Source organism: Formica exsecta, unplaced genomic scaffold (genome assembly GCF_003651465.1).
Source record: "Formica exsecta isolate Colony F162 unplaced genomic scaffold, ASM365146v1 scaffold47, whole genome shotgun sequence".
Taxonomy (NCBI): domain Eukaryota; kingdom Metazoa; phylum Arthropoda; class Insecta; order Hymenoptera; family Formicidae; genus Formica; species Formica exsecta.
In genome coordinates, this window is record NW_021851936.1 from 1,767,804 (window position 1) to 1,792,467 (window position 24,664).

General features: G+C 35.8%; 1 protein-coding gene across 6 annotated transcripts in view; it reads left to right on the forward strand.

Moving 5' to 3' along the window:
- Window positions 1–24,664, forward strand: part of LOC115241169 (RNA-binding protein Musashi homolog Rbp6-like) — a 567,047-nt gene that overhangs the window by 377,797 nt on the left and 164,586 nt on the right. For all 6 annotated transcript variants that reach the window (XM_029816790.1, XM_029816793.1, XM_029816791.1 and 3 more), the window contains one exon: window positions 14,656–14,740. In XM_029816790.1, the coding sequence (XP_029672650.1) occupies window positions 14,656–14,740 (85 nt within the window). The remainder of the gene's footprint in view (window positions 1–14,655; window positions 14,741–24,664) is intronic.

Here is a 24,664-nt window from a genome sequence, read left to right on the forward strand (position 1 = left end):
AAAGTTTATTTCTGAATTTCAAATATTATCTGAACATAAATTATATTTAATGAATAATGACATCGATACTTTTACGAATTGTAAGAAACAATTGACATTAAATTTGTCAAAGGATTTGACGTTAAAATATATTTTTCATTAAGTCTTCTAACGCAATTTTTGTTAGGTTTATTTACAAAGATATTTTTATTATCGGGAACTAAGAGAGAAAGATGTAATGTGTTCAATAGAATTTCCGTTAAAGAGAAATTGGCTCTAAATAGTTCAAAGAATTGGCGAGCTAAAGGAACTGTGATAGTTCTGGGTCACCGTGTGTGTAGCGACGGAGAACCGTCGTACAATTGAGTTTGCCGTGGAGACGTGGTTGGTTAGAGAGCTCGTCGAGAGCAACAAGAGTTGGTCCAAGCCGCGAGCCCGAGAGGACGTAATTAAAAAATCACTCGAAGTGACCAATAAAGGTGGCGACTGGACGGCTTATCTCCTTCACATGGCAAATCCTATTGCGGCCCGTTCAAGGAAACCCGCCGTTCTATAGACTATTGTTCAGCGGCTATTATTTGTTCCTGTCTTGATTAACGGCGTACTTTTATTGCACCGCTTTTGAAAAGCCCGTAGTATTACGTAAATATTACATTGTGGCCCTGCGCAAATTGCAACTTTTGCATTCTACGCAATACAAGACGGGCAGGATGTAATTCAAATTTGCATTAAAAAAACAATTTCGCGTTTGCGTGAAATTTTACGATGTACATTCGCAAAATTAATGTTTCATAAATTTTTATCCGCAAAATATAATCACGCGGAAATAAAATTATAATTATAATTGTCTTAAATATACATATATTACAAATGTTTAGTAAGTAATAGTGAAAATAATGAAATTTGTAGATTAAAAATTGTTGTTGAGCAATATATATTATACGAATAAATTAAAATCTCCTAGTATGTAGAGTTTTTTATGATAATTTAAATTTATCTTTGATCTGTTTTTTTCTCTGCGCTCATAACTGAAATGTGTGCTCAAAAATTATTATAAAAATTAAATATTTTAATATAATATAATGTTTATACGATGCGTATAAAGTGAGATATCACGAAACATTTAAATTTGGTCAGAGATCAAACTTGCGTTGAATGTAGCTGATAATTTCAATTATTATGAAGCCTTGCAGCTTCATTTTTCCAGCGAAATATTTGCGTAACTGGTCTCGTAGAGATGCGTTCGGGAGAGCTTGCTCTATTTACTACTCCCGCTCTTCGTATTCTTCTTTCGCGTGGCCAGTCAGCAGTATTTTAGAGCGCGTCTTTTTGCATTGCCACCATCTGGAACATCGCTCCTCCCCCGGCGTTAAAAACGCTGGTACTGCGCAATTACCTCGGAAGTTCCCGCGGACAACGCGAGCTTCTCCGGACGATAAATAAAATGTAAATGATTTCAGCGGGGAATAAATTCCAGCGGCGCGCCGGCCGAGAAGGCGGAAGTCGAGAGGAAGAAGGACGATCGAGGGGGTGAAAAGAGGGAGGGGGGGGGGGTCAGGCGGGAATGCGAGGGTTGGGGTTGAAGCGAGTTCGGTAAAGTACGTCGTTATAAATGCACTTGGTGCACGCGAGACGAATTGTTCGTTCATTTCAGCCAACTTTAATTCATGTTCCTTCTTCATTCGGCCATGGCTTTTCCGAAACATTTTTCCCACATTAATGCTCGACTATTGTATCGAAGTCAGATCTGACCATTAAAAATTATTGAGTAAATATTTTATAAGAAGAGTTATAGAGAGAGAGAGAGAGAGATAGAAGGACATTTTTTATTTCAACTTATATCGTCTTTCTTCTGTTTTGTAATCTTCTTGTATTTTACGATAATCTCTTCTGCTTATTATAAGGATAAGTATTAATGAAGATTAAAACTTTGCTTATGATATGAAATATTATATTCTTTACATTATCCAAAATAACTTCTTTATTACTTTTTTGAATTTAAGTATGTATCATAGTTAATAGTTAATTATATCGCATATATAAATTTATATGCACATAATCTTTCTGACTTGTTTTCGTATTGATCTCGTATTGATTCCGTTCATAGCTTGCACAAAACATATTTTTGTTAAAGAGAAATTACATAAAAAATTGCAATTACTTTAATTACGCCAATAAGGAAAAGCAGGTCAAAAAAATGTGTATTTTTCTCGTATAAGAGAAATAAGATCCACCGAATAATGTTTCCATACGAAGAGCAGGAAGAAGCTACGGTAACGGAAACGCGCATGTGTCGCCGACAGTCCTGTCACGTTATCGTCACGTGTCGCATGAATCGAATGTTTTACCCCCTGGCAAGGCACCGCCTTCTCCGAATGCGTTTCATACCGCGGATCTCTGAGTGAGAACCTCGCATGGATACGCGAAGATCCGGCGGCCCGTCCGATCCTTTATGCGATCCATATTTCCGAGGATACTCGCGGAATATGAAGTCGAACGGTAGCTCTGGCCTATTTATGGCTTAGACCGTCGCACTTCGTAGCTTGTTACGCGACATAGAATTCACTAGACATCTCTGCGTCTCGTACGAACAAAGAGACGTAGCGGATAAGACAGGAATTTTATTTAGAAAAGAGAGGTTTTCTGTAATTTACTCGACAAACCGATATAATGACTCTTCATCAGGTTACATTAGTTACATTATGCATTTTTGTGATTCTTTTATGATTGGCCTTCTCTTTCTGATTCGAAGGTAATATAATTTATCTCTAAAAAGACGTTCATTTTCAGTTTTCTTATAATTTCTATTTTTTATTTTAAATCTTACGTTATGATATTTTATTTTTGAAAATTATCATTATAACTTTGAATTTTCAGAGGGATTAAAATTTTTAATTTCTATTTTTGATTCATATATATGTATATCTCACATTCCTTCCTTAAAATTTTTAATCGAACGTAAAAAGAAGTTTTTACTGAGGCAAAATATCGATAAGAGGGAAAGATTATTTGACACTTTCGTTGGTATCTTCTTGAGAGAGGAAGAAGGGTGGTCAGATAATATGGCCGAAATTGCTCGTCGTTTGAGATGCGGGTGGCGTCTTAGAATGCTGACAGGGGCGGAAGGCGCGGGACGTCGCAAGTATTCGCTAATGTAGCTCGTAGCTCTCGCGGGATAGGAGTTTGCTATGGCCTCCAGTGACACTTAGAATGCGCGGTCCTTATCCGAATCTATGCGAACGCTTATGCAGTGGGTGACTCGTCGCGCACATTCGAGAATCCGAAAATTGCATTCCTGGCACTCGCCTGGTAAACGGCGCCCCTTTCCGTTTCTCTGTACCCCCATTCCGCGTTTCTCCTCTCCCCCTTTCGTCACAAACAATATTTGCGTATTCTTAATGTATATCATATCTTAGCATAGTCTTATCATCACATTTTTCTTAATCGCACATGGAGAATAAAACAAGTGTGAAGTTTATTACTTTATTATCTGAACATTTAAAGCAAATTAAAAACAAGCTGATTATATATTGCTAGATATTCGATGATAACAAAAACTGACCAAAAATTGTTGCTCATGTAACAGTATATTAATTGACATGCAAAATATTCTTGTTAAAATAAGAGAATTATTTAGTTTAGAAGATAAAGAGAATGTTTACTTGTGTGTTAGAGCATTCTATATAATCATTTAATTGCAAAGCACAAATAAAATAACGCTTTTCTCTTTCTTCCTTTTATCTATCTTCTATTCCCTCTCCGTTTTCCACGAGTGCCGCAATGGAGGATATGCGACGAAACCAACTTTCGGAATTAGGTTGCATCGTCGAAGCTACGGGCCCGCACAGGCGCTTCGTTTTCGAATCCCTGCTGCGGCTTAGAAATTCATCCCATCCGTGAAACGAATTTAGGCTGCGGAATGAGGCAAAGCTCTACAGACTCTCGTTCCTTCCCTTTTCTCTGTCTTTCTCTCTCTTTCCTTTGTCTACTCGGAGCAATGCTATGCATCTTGTCACTTACTTTTGTGTGTATGTGTAATATACATGAGAAGACGAGAATCGTGAGATTCAACATGTTAGATGTAAATCTAATTTTTACGACTTAGTAGACAGCATGACAAAGCGCAATTTAGTAATAAACCATCCCTTAGCGATATGAAGATAAACTAAGAAAAGCTAAGGCAATTAATTTAGATTAGATTAATTACAATACCGAATTAAAAGTTTTATTTATTTATTTTTTGTAAACAAATTTTTTGTAAATTTCTTTTATTTAATTATGTAAATGAAAAAGCAAATTAAATCATTGCCCCGTAATATGTAAATGAATTATTAACACAATATTATACCAATGATAAAATTAGCGTGCGAGAATTTTATCTTATATATGAATCGTTCAACTTTAAAATCTCCACGTTCTTTTATGGAGTGGAAATATTTTGCAGTTGAGACAAAACATGTCACAATATTGTTACGATTATAGGAGAATGGTTTATTCTCAATTTTGTTGAAGAAACGCGTTTCTTGAAAACTGAAGAAAAGGTGGACCGGCTGGACAGGCATGTCGATGCCGAAGCGCAAGTGAAATATGAACGAATAGATAATAATACGAAGGAATGAAAAACGAACGAATGAAAATTTTCCATCGGAAATGTCGCGATTGCCGGAAAGCGGATTACAAAGACGAACGGCAAGTCGCCGCTCGCGAAAATCCCGATTTCTCATATCGCGCGATTGAGAGCGCAAGAAAATACGTAAATAAGCTTTTTCAAACCGACGGAAGTGAGATATGTTTATCTCTGCGTATTTAGATAGTTTTAGAAAAGAAAAGTTGATATAAATAAAATTTCTTTAAAAAAAACATTTATTATATTAAATATTAAACAAAATTATATTAAATATTAACTTATAAAAATAAAATAAAATTTATCTAAAAATAGTTGAATAAAATAAATGGAAACTGATGAAGAATTTTTAATCTTGCTTAATACGATGAACATTCTCGAACGTTAATCTATTTTTTATTGCTTAATTAAATGATAAACATTTTAAAAATTTTATAACGATTCAGGATATATCTTTCGCAAAAATGAAGTAAGCTCTCTCTTTTTATATGTCGTTATGTCAAACAACGCGAACATCGACGATACAATAAGAAATTCTTCAGCACGCAAGACGGACGTCACGTGACGCGACGGTACGAACAGCAACGTATTGTACATGACGTAGGGACAAACGAAAACGAAATCCGCAACGTGGATGTGTCGCGATGTCTCGATGCGTGTGCAAGGCGCCGCTTCTCGACGGGCCGGATTGTAAAATGGCAACCCGCGAGATTATTGTACGTACAAGAGATTTACCGTCCGTGGCCCTTTCGCCGAGCCAAAGGGCGGCCAAGGTCGCTATGGCAACAGACAGACGAAAGGCAACACCTACCCTTCTATATCCCCGGATGCAAGCCGTCAGCTCACCGTCTCTCACTCCCTTTGCGTCAAATGATTCTGTTGCATCGCGTCCTGCGGCCTTTACCTCTCACGATACTCTTCCTATTTTTCTTCTCGTACTTTTCCCCTGTGTTTTTTTCGCCGTCTCGTTACACGTCGTCTCCTCGCTCCGTTGGTCAGATTCTCAAAAGTCGTCCTAAACTGCTGCGCTTGATGATTCCGTCTGTTGCGGTTCTTTCTATCCTTGACGGAATTTTTGACGAATAAAAAACGAACGATGCAACTCTTGCGCGCGTATGATGTTGTTATCAATTTATCGCCCTGGTTTTGATCGATGTGTTTAGAAACATGCATGCTCGGGGGCATAAAAAACATGAAAGTATATATTTGATACGGAGAGTATTTTTTTCTATATTTTCTCTTACACACACACATTATGTATACGCAAATAATTTCAATTCAATGAACAAATTTTTAGCTGCTATAAAGCAATTGCAGATTTATGATTGTATAATACGTATTTTTTTAAAGTTAATATCAGAATTAATTGCATAATTTATTGGATTAAAATAATAAGTGTACTTCAAAATTTGGTTATGACAGTATAATACTTATACTGATAATAACGAAACAAAGAGTATATACGTTTACGAGGATTATAAAATAATCTTTTTTCTAAATTTATTTGATTCTATTCATTTATATCTATAATTCTCTAGAATTGAAGAATAACGATTATTAAGAACATAGCGAAGAATAGAGACACGCGGAAAAATAGGTATTATAATAAGATATATAGAAAATATAAATATAAATGAAATGTGTTAATACTACACAAACCTCAAATCTGTATGCACGTTTCGAGATGGCATTAATTGAAAACAAACAACGCAATGTTTAGAGAGATGATTATAGCTGTTTAGAACTTTTTGACGGGTTGTAATCAAATATTTGTAATAATCAGTCAGCAAGACGCGTGACGAATATTTAGGACGATATCAACAGGTGGCCATCTGCTACTTTTTTTTTTCCTCCCTGCTTCTTCTTTTCGGTCTTGGTGTATCCGGTGTTCAGTTAGCACACGCGAATCGTTTAATTCGTAAATAACTTTTTACCAGCGACTGACCAGTTAATATTTTCAAGCTTGTTTTCACGAGATAGATTGCGTGCTGTTTACGAATCATCGCAGAATCTGAATTTCCGTGTTTTTTCCTAATTAATTGAGCTGTGAATTTTTCGTGTGATTTCATTTTTTGTATTGTTTTGAATTAATCCTCAATTATTAGATGTAATAATGTAGATAGAAAACATACTAAATATTATAATATCTGATGATAGCAAATCTATTTTTGTAGGTCAACAATATATATTGGAAACTGAAAGCTGGAATTAATTCTCAATAAACAATATGTTTAAACTGGTTTTCTATGCTTAAAATATAACAGCTTTGTTAAAGTTGATCTCATTTTCATCGGATGGAATTAAATTATGATAGCTGACAGTTTATATTAATAAAGAATAAACTAAATTTGAAAGCTTTTATGAGAGGAAGAGCCGAAAAAGCGATGCTAGAAAACGGCAAGTCAGGATTGCGCGCGCTATCGAGTTATTTCAGCGTTGTGAGATAAGCGTTATCCCCCACGGTCATGAATATTAACGAATTCCAGCGCAGTAGGATGGACAAGACTTGAAAGGGACGAACTGTACTGCGGTGTGTGCGTGACACACAATCCGCGAATGAAATTAATTTTCCAGCTCCGCGACAAGCCATTCTCTCTATGATGCCTCATCCAACATAAATTATCCATCGAGAGGCGAGCATAAAAGGCAATACCAAGCATTTCTTCGGCAACAGATAACTAAGCAAAAAATATTTTTAAAATCAGGACTCGATTTTATTATGAGTAAATTTTTTGAGGAAAAGATACATCTGTATTTTAATTGCGATTAAACATTTTTAACATTTTGATCTTGTGTGTGTATCATATGAAATATAATATTATTATATTTCTCTCTCTCTCTCTCTCTCTCTCTCTCTATATATATATATATTATATGAAAAGATCATTTCTTCTCAAATAAAAAGCAAGAACTGAATTTTTGTTTTTAAAAGGATTAAAAAATCACGTTCAAGCGAGAATGACCCAAGAAGTTCACTGACAAATCAGACAGAAACGGATTAGGTTTCTCCTCGTCCTGGCTTGTTACTGTACTTCCGTCGTGCGGAGAACAATAATTCCGTTACTAATTGAGTTACGTCGCGGCCTAAATGCCCGATGAATATTCATATCCTTCCCTGTAGTACCTTGCGTTTCTCGTTGGCGCCGCTATGGAAAGAAAAAAGTTGTCGTGAATTAAAAACTCAGTTAAATTAGAAAATTGCGTTTGCTCGTAATTTTGGTAGGAATGTTACGAATTTTTACTATTTCCACACTTTCTGTATATTAAGTGATCTTAATTTTTTCATTTATATTAAAGAAGATTATACATATTTCTTGAGAATAATAAATTGACATACATTTTTCAAGATATGTTTATGTTTATGAAATAATATCGTGAAAATAAATGATCGTAAAAGCTAACACTTCATTATGCAATGTATACTTCGCCCTTTGCGATAATTATTATTACAATTATCTAGACAAGCTGGCGATCATAATTAATTAATAATGCTTTGCTTTTGAATTGCATTATCATAATTTCAATATCGTAAAAAAGATTGAAAATTACTATCAACAAGCACGAACGTTCCGGAAATATTATGGATAGAGGAAAATATTCTTGCTGCAGTTTTATAAGCCACATGTCAGAAAATTATTTGTACTTGTTTAGTCAATTTTCAACGGATAATATATACTTACAAGAAGGAGAGAAGTTTGCCGGGATATATAACGCAATAATTTTATAAAATAGAAATACGAATTTGTTCTTAGATACAGCGTAATCTCATACTCTCGCGCGTACAAAAACTTGCCACCTTATCATTAGCGGCGAACGACTGCAGCTACGGATATCGTTATCGCGTCGGCCACACCGAGCGAGCTATTGAGCAGATTTTTCCTCGCGTTTTTCCTGCTCGAGACTTAAACGTCTCCCCTGGTCGCAGCCCGCGGCGGCCGGGCGGGCTGACTTAGGGAGATTGCGATTTGCATAATGCAATTCAACGGGATCCCGTTTCAAGGAAAAGTCAAGAAGAACAGGGCAATTACAATGAGACTCCATGGGACGCGGCGGCTTTCACGGCCTTGCTACTGGCCACCTAGACGATGTCAGCTTTATAAATATTCAGCCGGTCATTAAAGCGGCGAGGATAGAGAGAAGTGAAGAGGCAGAGAGAGGGAGAAGCGGATAGGAAGATAGATAGAGAGAGAAGACTAAAGGTAAAAGGAGATTAAAAAAAAGAAAAATGTAAAAGAGTCGTCCGCAGCTTGACGCGTTCTTCTGCCCGCTCGTTGTAATGCGATCCGATATACCGTTGTAATGGCGACGAGTGTGTGTGGCTAGCTTTTAATGCAGCCGCACAGCTTGTATCCGGAATTATTACGCGGTTAAGTTGATCCCGCGGAAACATTTCAATCCACGTCGCGACGGAAGTCCTGCTAGAGCAGCTTTATGAGCGCAAAATGAGAAGCTATTGTCCTGCTGGAGAATTGAAGGGGAAAACTACTGACGTAAAAAGTTTGAGATTCCAAGTTTTGGAATGGCATAAGATTGTTTAACTAAATTTATTATTTCTTTTTTACACATATTGTAATTGATGATGTAGAAATGACACAGTCGTACGATATGTATATCAATTTTCTATCTAATTATTCCATCACAATCAGTTTTCTTTCTCTCTCTCTGTACATCACCTTAAATAATGTTTTATTAAGTATAATTTTTGTTGTTATTAAAAGAGAGAGTAATGTTAGAAGGTATATCAGCAATTACTTTTATTTAATATTTAAACTACACAACTAAACGAAACTCTTGTTCTCTTTTCTGTTTTCTCCATCTTTATACAGTTTGTACAGTAGTTTATATAAAACAAAACGAGGAAGAGGAGATTGTTTAGCAACACAATATCTCATGTAAAAGGGGGATATAGCGGGAGAGGGGGGGGGGGAAAGCGACTCGGAAGCGAGTCGGAAGATCGGCGAGCTTCGCAGCGAGTTTCGCATGTTTCTCGCCTCGACGGTGGAGGCTTGATTGTCTACACTTCGGTGGGAGGCAAGCGGATTAAGGCGGTTAGTTAAAGAGCAGTTACCATACAGTCGGTACGACAAAGCAGCGAGGTGGATGAAAGTTTCGAGGTGGCGAGAAGGGGCCGCGAGCGGGAACGGGGGGAGAAGGAAGAAACGCACCGGCGGAGGAAAAGGAGCCGTTTTCTAGACTCTCATCTTGGCGATGGTGGTGGAATGCGCGTGGGGTAGCGCTCTCGCTCTTATCCCCCGAAACCGGGTCCGTAACTGGCTTCAGCTACAAAGCTACCGGCCCGAGCCGGGTATATCGCAGCCGACTGCAATAGCAGAAACTGTCGGGTTAAGTAACTGCCGGTACTTACAGTAAGTTTGCGCGCAATGAGACTGCCTACATAAATACACCTAATACACTGGCATTCTCCTCCCCGGCAGGTCGTACCCTTATCCTTTACCTTGCGGTAAATTCTCCAACTGCGAGTGTAGCCTTTCGACGCGATACGAGGGTAAAGGTATGCGCGTGAGCTGTGTTGAGCTGATTTACCTTGCGTTTTATTATTTTCCCCTCTTGTACCTGACACATCTTATTCGCGTGCATGGTAGAATCGTACTCGGTTGTATTACAATAGCGGCGGTGTGTGTATAAACAGGCACGCTGGGATATTATTAAAATTAATGCTGCGACCTCTCTCTATATAAAAGAGATATTTAGTTTGTTAAATAAATTATTAACGTGATAAATTTCTTGATAAGTTTATATTTTCTTTAAGTTTTATGACAAGTTACTATATTGCTCGCGCAACTGCGATTACTGTTTTGAATATACCATAATTTTATAATTACTTTGGAAAAAGAGTTGTTAATTTGATTTAAAAAATATGTTTAGTTTGTTATAATTTCTTAGTTGAAATATTTAAATATTTAAGTCAAATACGTTGGATTTAATTTAAATATTTAAATGTTTCAACTAAAGGAATTATAAGCAATGAAGCGCATTTAATCAAGTTAACAACTTTATTTTTTCAGTGTATTTATTTATTTTATGTACATATATTTTAGTAGAGAAAATAGTTTATTATACATATTCCTTTAAAAAAAGTTTATTATGAATCCATTTTGAGTTTTAAGGCAAATAATTGGTTATTTTATTAGAATTTTTAAGAAAAAACAATTGTTTAAAAAATGTCCTAATCGCGTAAAATATTGGAAAAGACTTTAAATTGCTTACGGGAAACTTCACTTTTTAATAATTTATTTTACATCTAAAATACTCATAATATACATTTTACATTTGTAATTTGACTCATATTACATTTGTGAATACGGAAGATAAATATCTTCACAAACTGTAGACTTAGTCTTTGAAATTATATCTTGGAGTTACGCCTTTATTATACCGGAGCCTTCAATTCCCGAGAAGAGGAGCTTTCAAAAATCGATGAACTACCGCAAATATCTCTGTCACTTACGCTTGGACTTTTACTTCATCGAAACTTCTCAAATTACAAGTAAAGAACTTCACGATGCGCTGCGTTATTTTCAACTGATTTAGGCCGGGATTTTTTTCTCGCACGTGTCCGGGATGCTCTCGCGTATGCCGGAAAGACCCCCTTCTCTCCCCTCCTGCGGTGGAGCAAGAGAGGCCGTGACAAACAAATGCACCGCGTCAGCCCTGCGTGACACCCTTCCGTAGCTGGAACGGCGGGATGGGGAGGTAGGCGAAAAGGGCGACGAGAGCGTCGGTGAGGAGAGAGAGAGAGAGAGAGAGAGAGAGAAGGGGTAGAGTAAGGACGAGAAGAGAGAAGAGACGGTGGTCGAGCGGCGGAGGGCGAGTAGGAGGAGGATGAGGAGCAGGATGAAAAGTAGAGGATCGTGGAAGCCGTGCTCAAGTAGACAAGGGACACGTCAGCCGCCATCCTTCTCTACTCAGCCTTTTATAGATTATTCACGTACAATGGCCGGGGGTGACAAGTGGCGCGGTGCACGGGGTTTCGATGGTGCGATGGGTCCGCCAGATGGATCCCTTCCTTTATCCTAGAGATGACTCTGGAGTGGTTCTCGACTTTTCTGATATATCGTCATAAGATTCGTGATTCGCCGTGATACGATTCCTTTCGTCATTCGTGCAAATAATTGTCAGAAATAAAGAACGAATCTCTCTTAGAGTTTGGAAATGAAGATTATATTGCAGCGTTATATTAAGAGAAAAATCTATCAATTAATTTTTTTCTTCGTAATTAGATCAACAGTATTCCGATTTGATGAGTTTCTTGGAAAAATGTGATAATTTAAATCTCTTGACGTAAAATCAATACTTTTTAGTTTATCTAATAATAAAATATATTTGAAAATAAATGTATAAGATGCTACGATAAATATGCCTGTTTCTTTATATTTATATTTTTTCATTTCGTATAAAAAATAGATAAAAACAAAAATATTGTTCATGATGAAGAATTTTGATGATGAGTGATGAAAAAGCGTGAACTTGTTGTTTTTGCTGCACAATAGATTATGTTTTCATCGTTCAATTGATCAATCTATACTATCCCAATGATAATTGGCGACCCGCGAGTTCTAATTAAATTCCGGTGCGATGTTGGGTGGAAAACGGATGAATTATTCGCGTGATTTTCCGAGGCCGGTGTTCATGATTTTGGTGTACATTGGGCGTACACCGTCATAAACGCGATGTCGTAAAAGAGAGCGTGGGAGAGACAAAAAGAGAGTGGGAGTGAGAGAACGTCCGGACAGCCTCGTCGTTTCGTTGTATGCAAATGCGAGCCGCCCGCGGTGTTCTCGCTCGTGTTGTTTGGCGTTTTAATGCTGATTGGACGACTGCCGATTCAGCGGCTGTTCGTTTGCCGCGATTGTGCGTTCCGCGAAAATCTCCCAAAATTCGGTATATTGTCGTAGCCGCATGAGCGAATCGCGAGCTCAGTAACGCCGGGTAGTTTCATGGACGTTCTGAATCGTATACAGTGCTTTGTCACTTATATTCAATCGTTTAAACAATTTTAACCAATTGTTAAAAAAATATATTTAATATTAGAAATTTGAAAGTTGGAATTACAATCTCGCTCGACGTTTAACATCAAGGAAAAATTGACCTTAAATTGCCAAAGTGATTCTTAAAGATTGCTTGCAAATTCTGGTTTACAACAGAGACATCGTGTATACGTTGTAAATTTGTAATGATTTTATTAGAAAATTTACATTTATATATATATATATAAAATTAAAGCTGAAAATTAAGAAGATATTAAAAATGTAGCATTTAATAAATTTGTTGTTAAAACAAAAATCGTGTACACGCTCTTTGTATGTTAGCTGTATAGCATCACTGCAATATTTGCTACTGCGATTCTCTACTGTGAAATTAGCTTTACACAGTGCCACGCTAGAAACACAAAACATGTAATACATAGCTTTGTACCGAACGTTTTTTTTTTTTTAACTTCACCGATGCGGAGTAACAATCGCTGAGATTTCTACTTTTCAATTTCGTGTACGTATGTAACGCGTACATCGCTGCTTCTCCATTCTTCTTAGATGCACCCTTTTCAACTTTGTTCGAAATCGTATCGCGTGCTTTTTGAAGAAATCGATATAGAAAGAGGAAGTCATCGCGACGCTTTCACGCAGTTCGCACTAGATGCACGAGTATTGCCAAGCACCGTAGACGCGAAGGAAAGAGGTGATGGGTGGATTGAAGGGTATGGGTCGAGGGCCCGGAGGGGTCGGCTCCATCAAAAATTCAATCCATACGAGTATTCGTTGTTTCGTCTGTGAGAAGGAAGCGGAAGCAGTGAGAGAGGCGTGAAACGTTTTGTAGAATTCTCGAGACGTTGCCGGCAGGTTTCGGAGGAGATTCGTGAGCGGATGAAGGAGATGAGTGAGAAAGAAAGAGAGAGAAAAGGAGCAACGGTGTAACATGCCATTCCGCAAAACAGAAAAAGGGAGGCAGTCGAAGAGGAAAAGAGGCGGAAAAGGGGTTTGCGCGAAAGGTGGAAGAGAGTATGGGCAGGCGAAGCACGGTGGCGCGTTTGGTTCTTGAAGCATGTGTGCCCCATAAATAACATGTAAATATTTTCAATAACTGCCGGGGCGGCCCCGGCATGAAAAATGCAAACCGCTTTGCGTCCGGCCCTCGACGCGTTGCATTCCCTCGTATCGTCGTATCACTCATCCCCTGTTCGTGGATCAGCCGACAGCAGCCACCCCCTTAGCTCACGGCGTCGAACTGTCTTTTAATATATCCGTGTGTACACCGTGTCCCGCGTGAAATTTATGTTATAACGGGCCGTGCCGGGCCCGATATTCGTTTCGCTTTAATCCTCCAGTTTCCAATGTCGCCGTCGGCTCTTTCGAATTTGCATATATAGGTCTCTGAAAAATTATTAGCTACTCTTGTGTCTAGTATTTTTATTTCTATAAGAAACATTATTATAAAATATATTTTTGTTAAACTTAAAAATTTTTATTTATTGATAACTATATATAAAATAAGTTTTAATATATTAAATGTTTATTTCACTGTCAACAATAAAGCGAAAGATTAATTCAGTATCAATTTTTTCATGATAGATAAATTTATAATAAATAAAATTGATGTATCTCATGAAATATTTCAAAGTTTTCTGTCAAAGTAATCGTTTTGGATAATTTTCAATTTTACGGATTAAAAAACCGACATTGATGAATTACGTTGATGATTACTTTTAATCGCGGATATAAAAGAAGCGGAAATTACCTTATTCAGAGAATTAATACTATCGTATCTCGCAATTTACGAGAATTAATTAATACGGAAATGTATTACGCTTTTGATTTATTTTTTTATACAATCGTGCGCTTTGATGTATGTGCTACATCGAGATATATATCTCGCAATTTATTCAATTGCAGCATGCAGTTACTACCTTTGTACGCATTCATGATGGAAATACCATTACTATCAGCAACTGCTTGCTTCATTAATATCGAGCGACAAGCACACATTTATACTATATAAGCTACACATTTAAACATTTCCTTTTCGTTTGTTTACAGAGGTTTTGGGTTCATCACATTCGCAGATCCTGCCAGCGTAGACAAAGTGCTGGCGCAAGGCAATCACGAGCTGGACGGCAAGAAAGTAAGTAATCGTTACATTTTACTAGATTAATTTTAATAGTGTAATCAAACCTTAAGTTAAGGTTTCTGATTTTTTTACTATTAAATGCGAATTTAAACTGTATTTAAAATTATCTAGCAATCGACTTTTCTATAGTAATTTTATAGTATTTAATGATTTTTGAAACATATAAAATTATCCTATATATGTGAAACGTGTCGAGAATATCGGTTATATAGCTCGCCTTGATACTAGAAGAAGCAATTTTTCTTCGTCGCGAGATTCTCGACGATTACAAGCGCAATACTTATCGCGAAAGGTGCAAGAATCGTCGTCTCGTTCTGTGAAAAAGTATGGTTAAAAAAAATATACGAATTGTGCGTGCCTTGATCGAATGTGCGTCACGCGAGTAATACTTATCGCGAAAGATGCAAGAATCGTCTCGTTCTGTGAAAAAGTATGGTTAAAAAAAATATACGAATTGTGCGTGCCTTGATCGAATGTGCGTCACGCGAGCAATTAATTTTCACGTCCGGTCGGAGCTGCCGTCCCGAGGTAATTGAAAGAGCATGCCACGAGTCGATCAAACCGATTGGTAACTGCAGTTTATAGGTATATTTCGGTCCGGGATGTATCCCCAACATCGATTCCGGCATCAAAATTTTATTCGCGTTTGAAACTTCATTAATTTAGCGTCAAACGTTGTTTCGTCTCGTTCGCTACAGCCTGAGCATATCACATTCATCATCTGTATTTTATAATTGTATAAATAGTTAGTTTGGTTATTAACGAAATGTTGTCTTCACCGAGTGGTCCGAAAAGGGAGTAAATAATAGAAATTAATATAATATTTTCTTAAATAATAAATCTGTTTAATATTATATTGTTTGTCATAATTTATTAATTTAAATATTTTTAATATCGATAAATTTTTATTTTACTGCAATATCACTTATGTGAGAGACACGAAGGATTTAAAATAAAATCCAAGTAAATCATAATTTTTTGTCATATTATTTTTTATCGATTTAATTTATATTTAAGATTAAAATTATATTTTTGTTGCAATGAAATTTATTACGCGGATTAATTGAAAATTCTTCTGACTAATTTGTGTGACGGTAGTTTCGATAATTTAATTTTTGAAACTATTTAATCGTAACAAGAGACAAATCAAATATGATAATAAAGATATTTACATTTTTAAGTTTATCAATATTGAAAAATCTCACGCGATATGCAATAAAAACTTTTTCTACTCTAATAAATTGCAGTTATATATTCAGAACGCGGCGCGCATTTATTATTAAATTCGATTAAATCTATTGTAAGTCAAGAGATATAAATCGAAACAGTAAAATAATGACTAATTTCAACTCTGTTGTAAATCTTTTATGTCTCATATTTAAAAGTGATAATTACAGCGCCGTAAAAATCTTCTAATATTAAGCAATTTCTAAAACTACGCTACTGATTGACTTTCTATCTAGATATAAAAAATTTTTTCCTGAAAATATTTATTCATCAAAGATATATCTCTCTATCGATTCTCATCTTTTGCTAAGGGATACCTTGCGCGCAGCAGCAGCGAGCACAGAACAATGCCGACGGTGCGGCGATTAATCGTAGGTCGACGTAGTCGTTTGGCAAACGCGCCTCTTATTATGTCTCTGTCTCTCTCTCTCTCTCTCTCTCTCTCTCTCGGCAAAGCAAGACAATACTCGTAGAATAATATCGTAAGACGGCGAGCGGGCTGTACGGCGAGAGAAATAGTTGCGGACATTAGCTGTCCACTGTGCCATAAGTAGAACGACTCCAGCGCCAGGGTAGCCGCCTAAGTGGCCCCGAATACGCTTAAGCGAGGGGCAACTCCGTCCGTATCCCCGGCTCGCATAAATTTCGCGTAATTCGCTCCGGCTAATGCAAATTGCGAATGCACGGATCCGGAAGCTAACACCTTCCCGATAGCGGGAAGAGAATATCGCGCGTATAGGGCAACCGCCGGCGCATCCTATTAAGGCTCCCTCTTAAGGGATGAGATGTCCTCACCCTCTAGCACTCTATCTGCCTTCCTTCCTTCCTCTCTCTCGCTCTCTCTCTTTCTTTCTCTCTCTCTCTCTCTCTCTCCCTCTCTTTCCTTGAGGAAAAAGGGAGAAGTGAGAACGTACAAGGAATGCAAACGCGCGGAAGCGCCCGTTGCTTTGATTCGCTGACAAGTTTCGCCGCATTAATTAGCGCGGCCTTCGCCCCCGCCCTCGTTAACGAACCGGGGGACTCTTAACTTGCGCTAACACGCGAATATAAATAAAGTGGGACAAGAGTGAAACACGCGGTATATTCTACCGGTAAGTGTAGTTGCCACGAGAATATAGTTTCTCTTGCTTTGTGCTTCTCATTTTATGTGTATAAAGTTTCCCAGAGAATAGAATAGAAATATTACTTGAAATCTAATCGGAATTGTAATTTGTTGTGATATCTATAAGCGAATAGTAATGATACGTCTCGTTAATCGCAGATTAAAGAGAAGACTATATAATTTTAATTAAATTATATTAAATTTTTTATAAATTATATATAAATATATTTGTGCATAGAGAAGAAATACGGATATCTGAAAATGACATAGTTTATTAAATATGTACGGATTGAAAGATTAAAGCATTCCGACGAAATGAGCGAGGAGAAATGGTTCCACGAACGCGAGCCGGACGTCATTCCGATTATATAACATTATCGAAAATCAGCGCAGGCTAGCTCACACGAGAGCAATTTTGCGGGTCGATATGCCAGACATTTCTCTCCGCCTGACATGGACAATGATTTTGCAACGTGCCGCGTAAGCACCCGCTACCCGGCACAATGCTGATCGACGATCAGAATAGCCAGCAGATTCCGCTTAATCGGGCCGGGTGCTGATTAAAAAAATGCGCAGGTCGAACGTGCGCGTCCTCGTTTGCGTACCGTTTGATCTCGACAGACGTAGCGGAAGTAGCTAAATCGGCTGTACTCGTGCATGTTTCGTCCATAATGCTGGCGTAATACGGGGTCCAGAGCTATTCTCCATCCTTCTCACAGATCAGTAGAGCGCAGATTTTCTTTGCTCTACGGAACTCTATGCAGACTACAGCACGAATTTAGAAGAGAATTTAATGTTATTACAATACAGTTATGAGTTAAAAGAGAGAATTAAAAATTTACGTTTTAAAAATGCATATAAATAACGATGTTTTATTCTTCGATATATTTTAAACGTCTTTTTTTTTTATATAATAAGCTTGTAATTTTGAGATGCGATAAAATAAATTGATTTTGTTTTTGTCAAAATATTTTATTTAAGTTAACAAATTATCAAAAATGAAAAGGCTCTAATAAGATTATTGAAAAAAAAATTTATAATAATTCATCAAACAATTCATACATGAAAATATAGTTTTTAATTACAGAAGGATTAAATTGCAGGGAAAATATTTTATATGAAGATTAAAAAATATACATTTCGAATTTCTTGTATCAATAAATACACTTTTGAACATAAGTCTTAATTATTTAATAAGATTCTATCTTATGATATAACTGCAGAGATGTATGTATGTACACATGATATATAAAGATGATTTCTGAAATAATACGAAGAGTACGGATGCGGGTGATGAGGTCTAAGAAGGAAATCGTGAGAAGGAAGGAACCTTTAAGGATAGATGCACGCGAAATTGTGGAAGCTCTTTAGAGCTCTGTATGGCCCGCATTCCTGGATACCTTCAGAACTCTCGACGGCTTTAGAGACGTATCGTACGAGAGCACGTGGCAGACGAGTCTGTCCTTTCCCCCATCCTCCTACTTCCTTTCCTCTTTAAAGAAGAATGCGTTTTAACTCTTTTGAGAAGATATCGGTTTTATTATACCAAGAAGAACATTTTAAATATAAGATGCATTAAATGATTGTTTATTTTCTTTCGACTATAATTTCTTCAACAAATATAAAGTTGATCTTTTTTTTCACTTGGGCACATTTAATATTTCTCAATTTTTGTTATCCAAATATTTTATTTATATATTTGTAACGCGCTGACTTGTTATCAATTTCGAAAAAATATTATATTAAATGAAGTGACAAGAAAGTAAAAGCATATATTTTTATTGAAAAGTTATCGGAGAAATAAAATTCTTGCGGAACTGTATATATTAAAATATATATATATTTTATTGAGAATTAACTGAAATGGTAAAATCTATATAATGCTGAAATGCGGTTTTCCGATACTTCTCTGTGAATGTAGTTTATTATACTTATACAAATTAAAATTCTCGCAAATCCTGATTGCAATGTCGTAATGTAGTTAAATGAGCTTTTTCATAAAAATATTAAAAATCGATATTTTTTAATATCGTAATTACATGCTCACAATAATATCAATTTTTATAATGACATAGTTTGGAATGGAGCATGATAGAGTAAAATCAGTTTTCTTTTACTTTTTTTTTTATTTCAAAGATATAGAAGATTGAAAGCGATTAAATATCGAGTATCACGTAGGCTTGTGTTTAGGCAAGTTTATGCAATTTTTTTCTTGCTGCTCCTTTATAGATTTTTAACTTACTTTATGTAAAGCACTATTATTGTAAACATGCGCTTTTTTATATATTAGTCATTTGTTTCGAAAAAGCGATTAGTACATTTTGAAAACGTTATAAATAATAACAAGATACGATTAATATTAGCAAAGACGATCACAATTGGACTTGTGCGATTTCTAAAAAGAACGAATTATATATGTATTACATATATATTTTATAGCATAGAGACCAGTATCTCTTTTTAATACCGTGTTTCTAAAAAGATCTCACCTAAAATAAAATAAAATTTGCCCTTTAATTCCTCTCTCTTCTTTTTCCTTCTCTCGCTCTTTTCTCTCGCTCTCGTCCCTTTACATTTTTTCTTTTTTGATCGATACTTCTTAAATGTCTCGTGTGCGCTTCAAATGGTAGTTCGAAAAACGCTGAAAAATAAGCAGCGTCGCTCATCCACGGAATAATTTATTTAGACAGCCCGAAGCCACTAAGCCCTGCGGAAATTGTCTGCAGTCCCTCACAAAACTCTATGCTATCTCTCTCCTTGTTCTCAGTCACTGTTCTCTTCGGCCAACTCCTTTCACTTCTGTACACTTTCTTCTCTTTCCTTCTTTCTCTCTCTCTCCCCCTTCTCTCTCTCCCTCTCTCTCTATCTCTCTCGAGTGAATCAACAATACGAGAAGCGTCCATTGTCGAATGCTTTTAAATTTGAAATACAAACCGTCCATCTTGTCGTTTCGTATCTCGTCTATCCCATTCACTCTCTCGAGTTATCCATGTGTCATCGTACATGCATAATATTAAAAAAAAAATTTCATTTGCATTTTTTCCTATATCATCTTTTGTGCTCACAGGACTATATATATTTTCTTATTACTCATTTTATATTACTTTTATTTATTTGATATTTTTATAATATAAACTGCAGTTTTTAATGTATTTATTTGCTTGGAACGTTTGTAATGTTTAAACGTCGTTTATTTATTATAACTTTTAAAATGATAGATCCTGAATTTTGACAGAAATCATTAAATTATGATCCGAGTTGTGTTACTCCAAATACTTTTTCAAATTGTTCATCATTAGCATATTAAGCTAATTTTTTATATCAATTCAAACACGCAAAAAAGAATTATAGTCTAAAGAATTTGCAGTATTATGTTTGTTAGTATTATGTGGCTTATTAAGATTTCGTTCGAGAGTGTTGATTCACATCTTCTAAGAAGACTCGGGATTCCTTGGGAAACACAAATGTAATTAGAAGGCACGGAAGCGGAAAGGGGATTAGTCACTTTGTAATCGTAATTCGGGAAAGTTTATGGCCCGCGGTTTATGAAGACGCATCCCGTCGAGTCGCCGGGAAAGTTCTGGTTATCGCGCTAACGAATTAAACCGATACAGCCGGGTTGCGGCATCTGTTACTAACGGCTTAACTCACTCGCCTTTTGCGTTGGATATACGGAGTACAGCCGGCATGAATATAAGTCGAAACTGGGGCACCTACATCAGACAGTTGCGGAAGGAACGGGAAATAAAAAAAAAAATCCCATATATCACGGGCAGAGAAATCAAGGAGCGGGATAGTGAATTCATGTAGCTGAACTATCTACGAAAAGAGCTGAAAGACTGCAAAAATAAAAGATGTTCTCTCACGTAATTTATTGTAACGATTCTTATCTTTTGTTATTGCGAAATTTATAGTAGATGTGTACATAAATGTAATCATGATTTTTTTTTTTTTAATTTACACGATACACTTTCATGGAAATATAAATTTTTTAATACAATAAAAATAAATAATCGAAAGAAGGACAATCATTGTCATCACATTAATCCCATTTTTATTACAATATTTACTGTTGAACTACAATTAATATATGGGATATATTTTGAGCAAATTTTTGTTGATAGTTAAAAGGATTACTGATGTATTAATATATTAATCAAACTTTAAAAATATGAAGTTATAATCTTATATATTTTTTAACATGTATAATAATATAATTAATATGTGTAATAGAATACATTTAAATTACTGAAGTAGATAAAAAGCAATTATGCTTATAAGTATCACAGTTAGCATGGCGATGGTTTTAGTCGATCGATTATTTGTCACGGTTTGTGTATTCAGCGTCTTTAAGGGAGCTTTAGGAACGTTTTCGAAGGTTTCCCTTCTCACACTGACGCAAATATAACAGAGAAGCCCACCCTTGCGGCTTTCAATGCCTCGCCCTTTGATTTCCGGCTTCAGAGAAATGCGATCTCGTTAATGACGCATAACATCAACAGAACTTTTCCGTTCAATTTCTTCTTCCTGTCACGAAATAAACTATGGCTGTCAGTCGTACAATCAGTATTAGAGATCTGTAGAAAAAGTGGAGTGTAATTATAAATCACAAAGGAATAGGAAGTTTAATTTTCAATCAAACAGCTGTTATGCAAATGAATTTGTCGTATATAAAGAAAAAGCAAAAAACATTTTTCGCAGAAAAATTATATATATATATATAAAGCCACTAAGCCCTGCGGAAATTGTCTGCAGTCCCTCACAAAACTCTATGCTATCTCTCTCCTTGTTCTCAGTCACTGTTCTCTTCGGCCAACTCCTTTCACTTCTGTACACTTTCTTCTCTTTCCTTCTTTCTCTCTCTCTCCCCCTTCTCTCTCTCCCTCTCTCTCTATCTCTCTCGAGTGAATCAACAATACGAGAAGCGTCCATTGTCGAATGCTTTTAAATTTGAAATACAAACCGTCCATCTTGTCGTTTCGTATCTCGTCTATCCCATTCACTCTCTCGAGTTATCCATGTGTCATCGTACATGCATAATATTAAAAAAAAAATTTCATTTGCATTTTTTCCTATATCATCTTTTGTGCTCACAGGACTATATATATTTTCTTATTACTCATTTTATATTACTTTTATTTATTTGATATTTTTATAATATAAACTGCAGTTTTCAATGTATTTATTTGCTTGGAACGTTTGTAATGTTTAAACGTCGTTTATTTATTATAACTTTTAAAATGATAGATCCTGAATTTTGACAGAAATCATTAAATTATGATCCGAGTTGTGTTACTCCAAATACTTTTTCAAATTGTTCATCATTAGCATATTAAGCTAATTTTTTATATCAATTCAAACACGCAAAAAAGAATTATAGTCTAAAGAATTTGCAGTATTATGTTTGTTAGTATTATGTGGCTTATTAAGATTTCGTTCGAGAGTGTTGATTCACATCTTCTAAGAAGACTCGGGATTCCTTGGGAAACACAAATGTAATTAGAAGGCACGGAAGCGGAAAGGGGATTAGTCACTTTGTAATCGTAATTCGGGAAAGTTTATGGCCCGCGGTTTATGAAGACGCATCCCGTCGAGTCGCCGGGAAAGTTCTGGTTATCGCGCTAACGAATTAAACCGATACAGCCGGGTTGCGGCATCTGTTACTAACGGCTTAACTCACTCGCCTTTTGCGTTGGATATACGGAGTACAGCCGGCATGAATATAAGTCGAAACTGGGGCACCTACATCAGACAGTTGCGGAAGGAACGGGAAATAAAAAAAAAAATCCCATATATCACGGGCAGAGAAATCAAGGAGCGGGATAGTGAATTCATGTAGCTGAACTATCTACGAAAAGAGCTGAAAGACTGCAAAAATAAAAGATGTTCTCTCACGTAATTTATTGTAACGATTCTTATCTTTTGTTATTGCGAAATTTATAGTAGATGTGTACATAAATGTAATCATGATTTTTTTTTTTTTAATTTACACGATACACTTTCATGGAAATATAAATTTTTTAATACAATAAAAATAAATAATCGAAAGAAGGACAATCATTGTCATCACATTAATCCCATTTTTATTACAATATTTACTGTTGAACTACAATTAATATATGGGATATATTTTGAGCAAATTTTTGTTGATAGTTAAAAGGATTACTGATGTATTAATATATTAATCAAACTTTAAAAATATGAAGTTATAATCTTATATATTTTTTAACATGTATAATAATATAATTAATATGTGTAATAGAATACATTTAAATTACTGAAGTAGATAAAAAGCAATTATGCTTATAAGTATCACAGTTAGCATGGCGATGGTTTTAGTCGATCGATTATTTGTCACGGTTTGTGTATTCAGCGTCTTTAAGGGAGCTTTAGGAACGTTTTCGAAGGTTTCCCTTCTCACACTGACGCAAATATAACAGAGAAGCCCACCCTTGCGGCTTTCAATGCCTCGCCCTTTGATTTCCGGCTTCAGAGAAATGCGATCTCGTTAATGACGCATAACATCAACAGAACTTTTCCGTTCAATTTCTTCTTCCTGTCACGAAATAAACTATGGCTGTCAGTCGTACAATCAGTATTAGAGATCTGTAGAAAAAGTGGAGTGTAATTATAAATCACAAAGGAATAGGAAGTTTAATTTTCAATCAAACAGCTGTTATGCAAATGAATTTGTCGTATATAAAGAAAAAGCAAAAAACATTTTTCGCAGAAAAATTATATATATATATATATTTGTGCTAATACAACTGTTATTCTTTATAATTGCCATAGAAATATTGAATCTATCTTTACTCATGTAAAACTGCCAAATTTATATTACGCACACGTTCGCAGCCTTAACGAGCTTGGGAATTACAAATGTAAAAAAAGGGATACACTATATCTTTCGTTAACAGCAAACATTTTATACTACAGCTGTATGTGTCATGTTTATTGAGTACAGCGTTTAACTAGAAGCTGGTTATCAAATTTGTATGTGACACAAACAGAATGTCCATTACGCTTCCTGTATACCAAAAAAGATTTTGATTTGATATAGTAGTTTTCTACGAAAAAAATAGAGGCAAATGGAAACTTTACAATTTAGTGTTTTAATAAATATATTCGTTATTTTCCTGTTTCTAATTTTTAATCAACAAGAACCACTTTCGTATGGTATATTCTCTGTATGATTTAGTTGTTATATTTATAGTTGTCGAATCTATCTCTTTGACCTTATCTATATATAATTTGCTTTAATATATGATATTGAGATTGACATAATCCATCAATTTTTAATGGCTTGTTATAATTTACAAGCATCAACGCCAACAAACGTCAATGAGGCAAGAAAAATTGCATTTGAGAGATCATTAAAGATTCAACGGATGTTATCTGTCTCGTTGGTGAAGATTGATGGATCGTCAATGTCTTTAACGAGATTTTGAGGGAATTGATGAGCCGAAAGTTAAGTGCTTGTTTCATCAAACTTGAGATAATTTTTTTCTTAGATGATAGGGGTGTCAAAAAAAAAAAAAAAATGCTCATATAATATATATAATTAGTCCGATAATAGCCGTTCGCTTTTA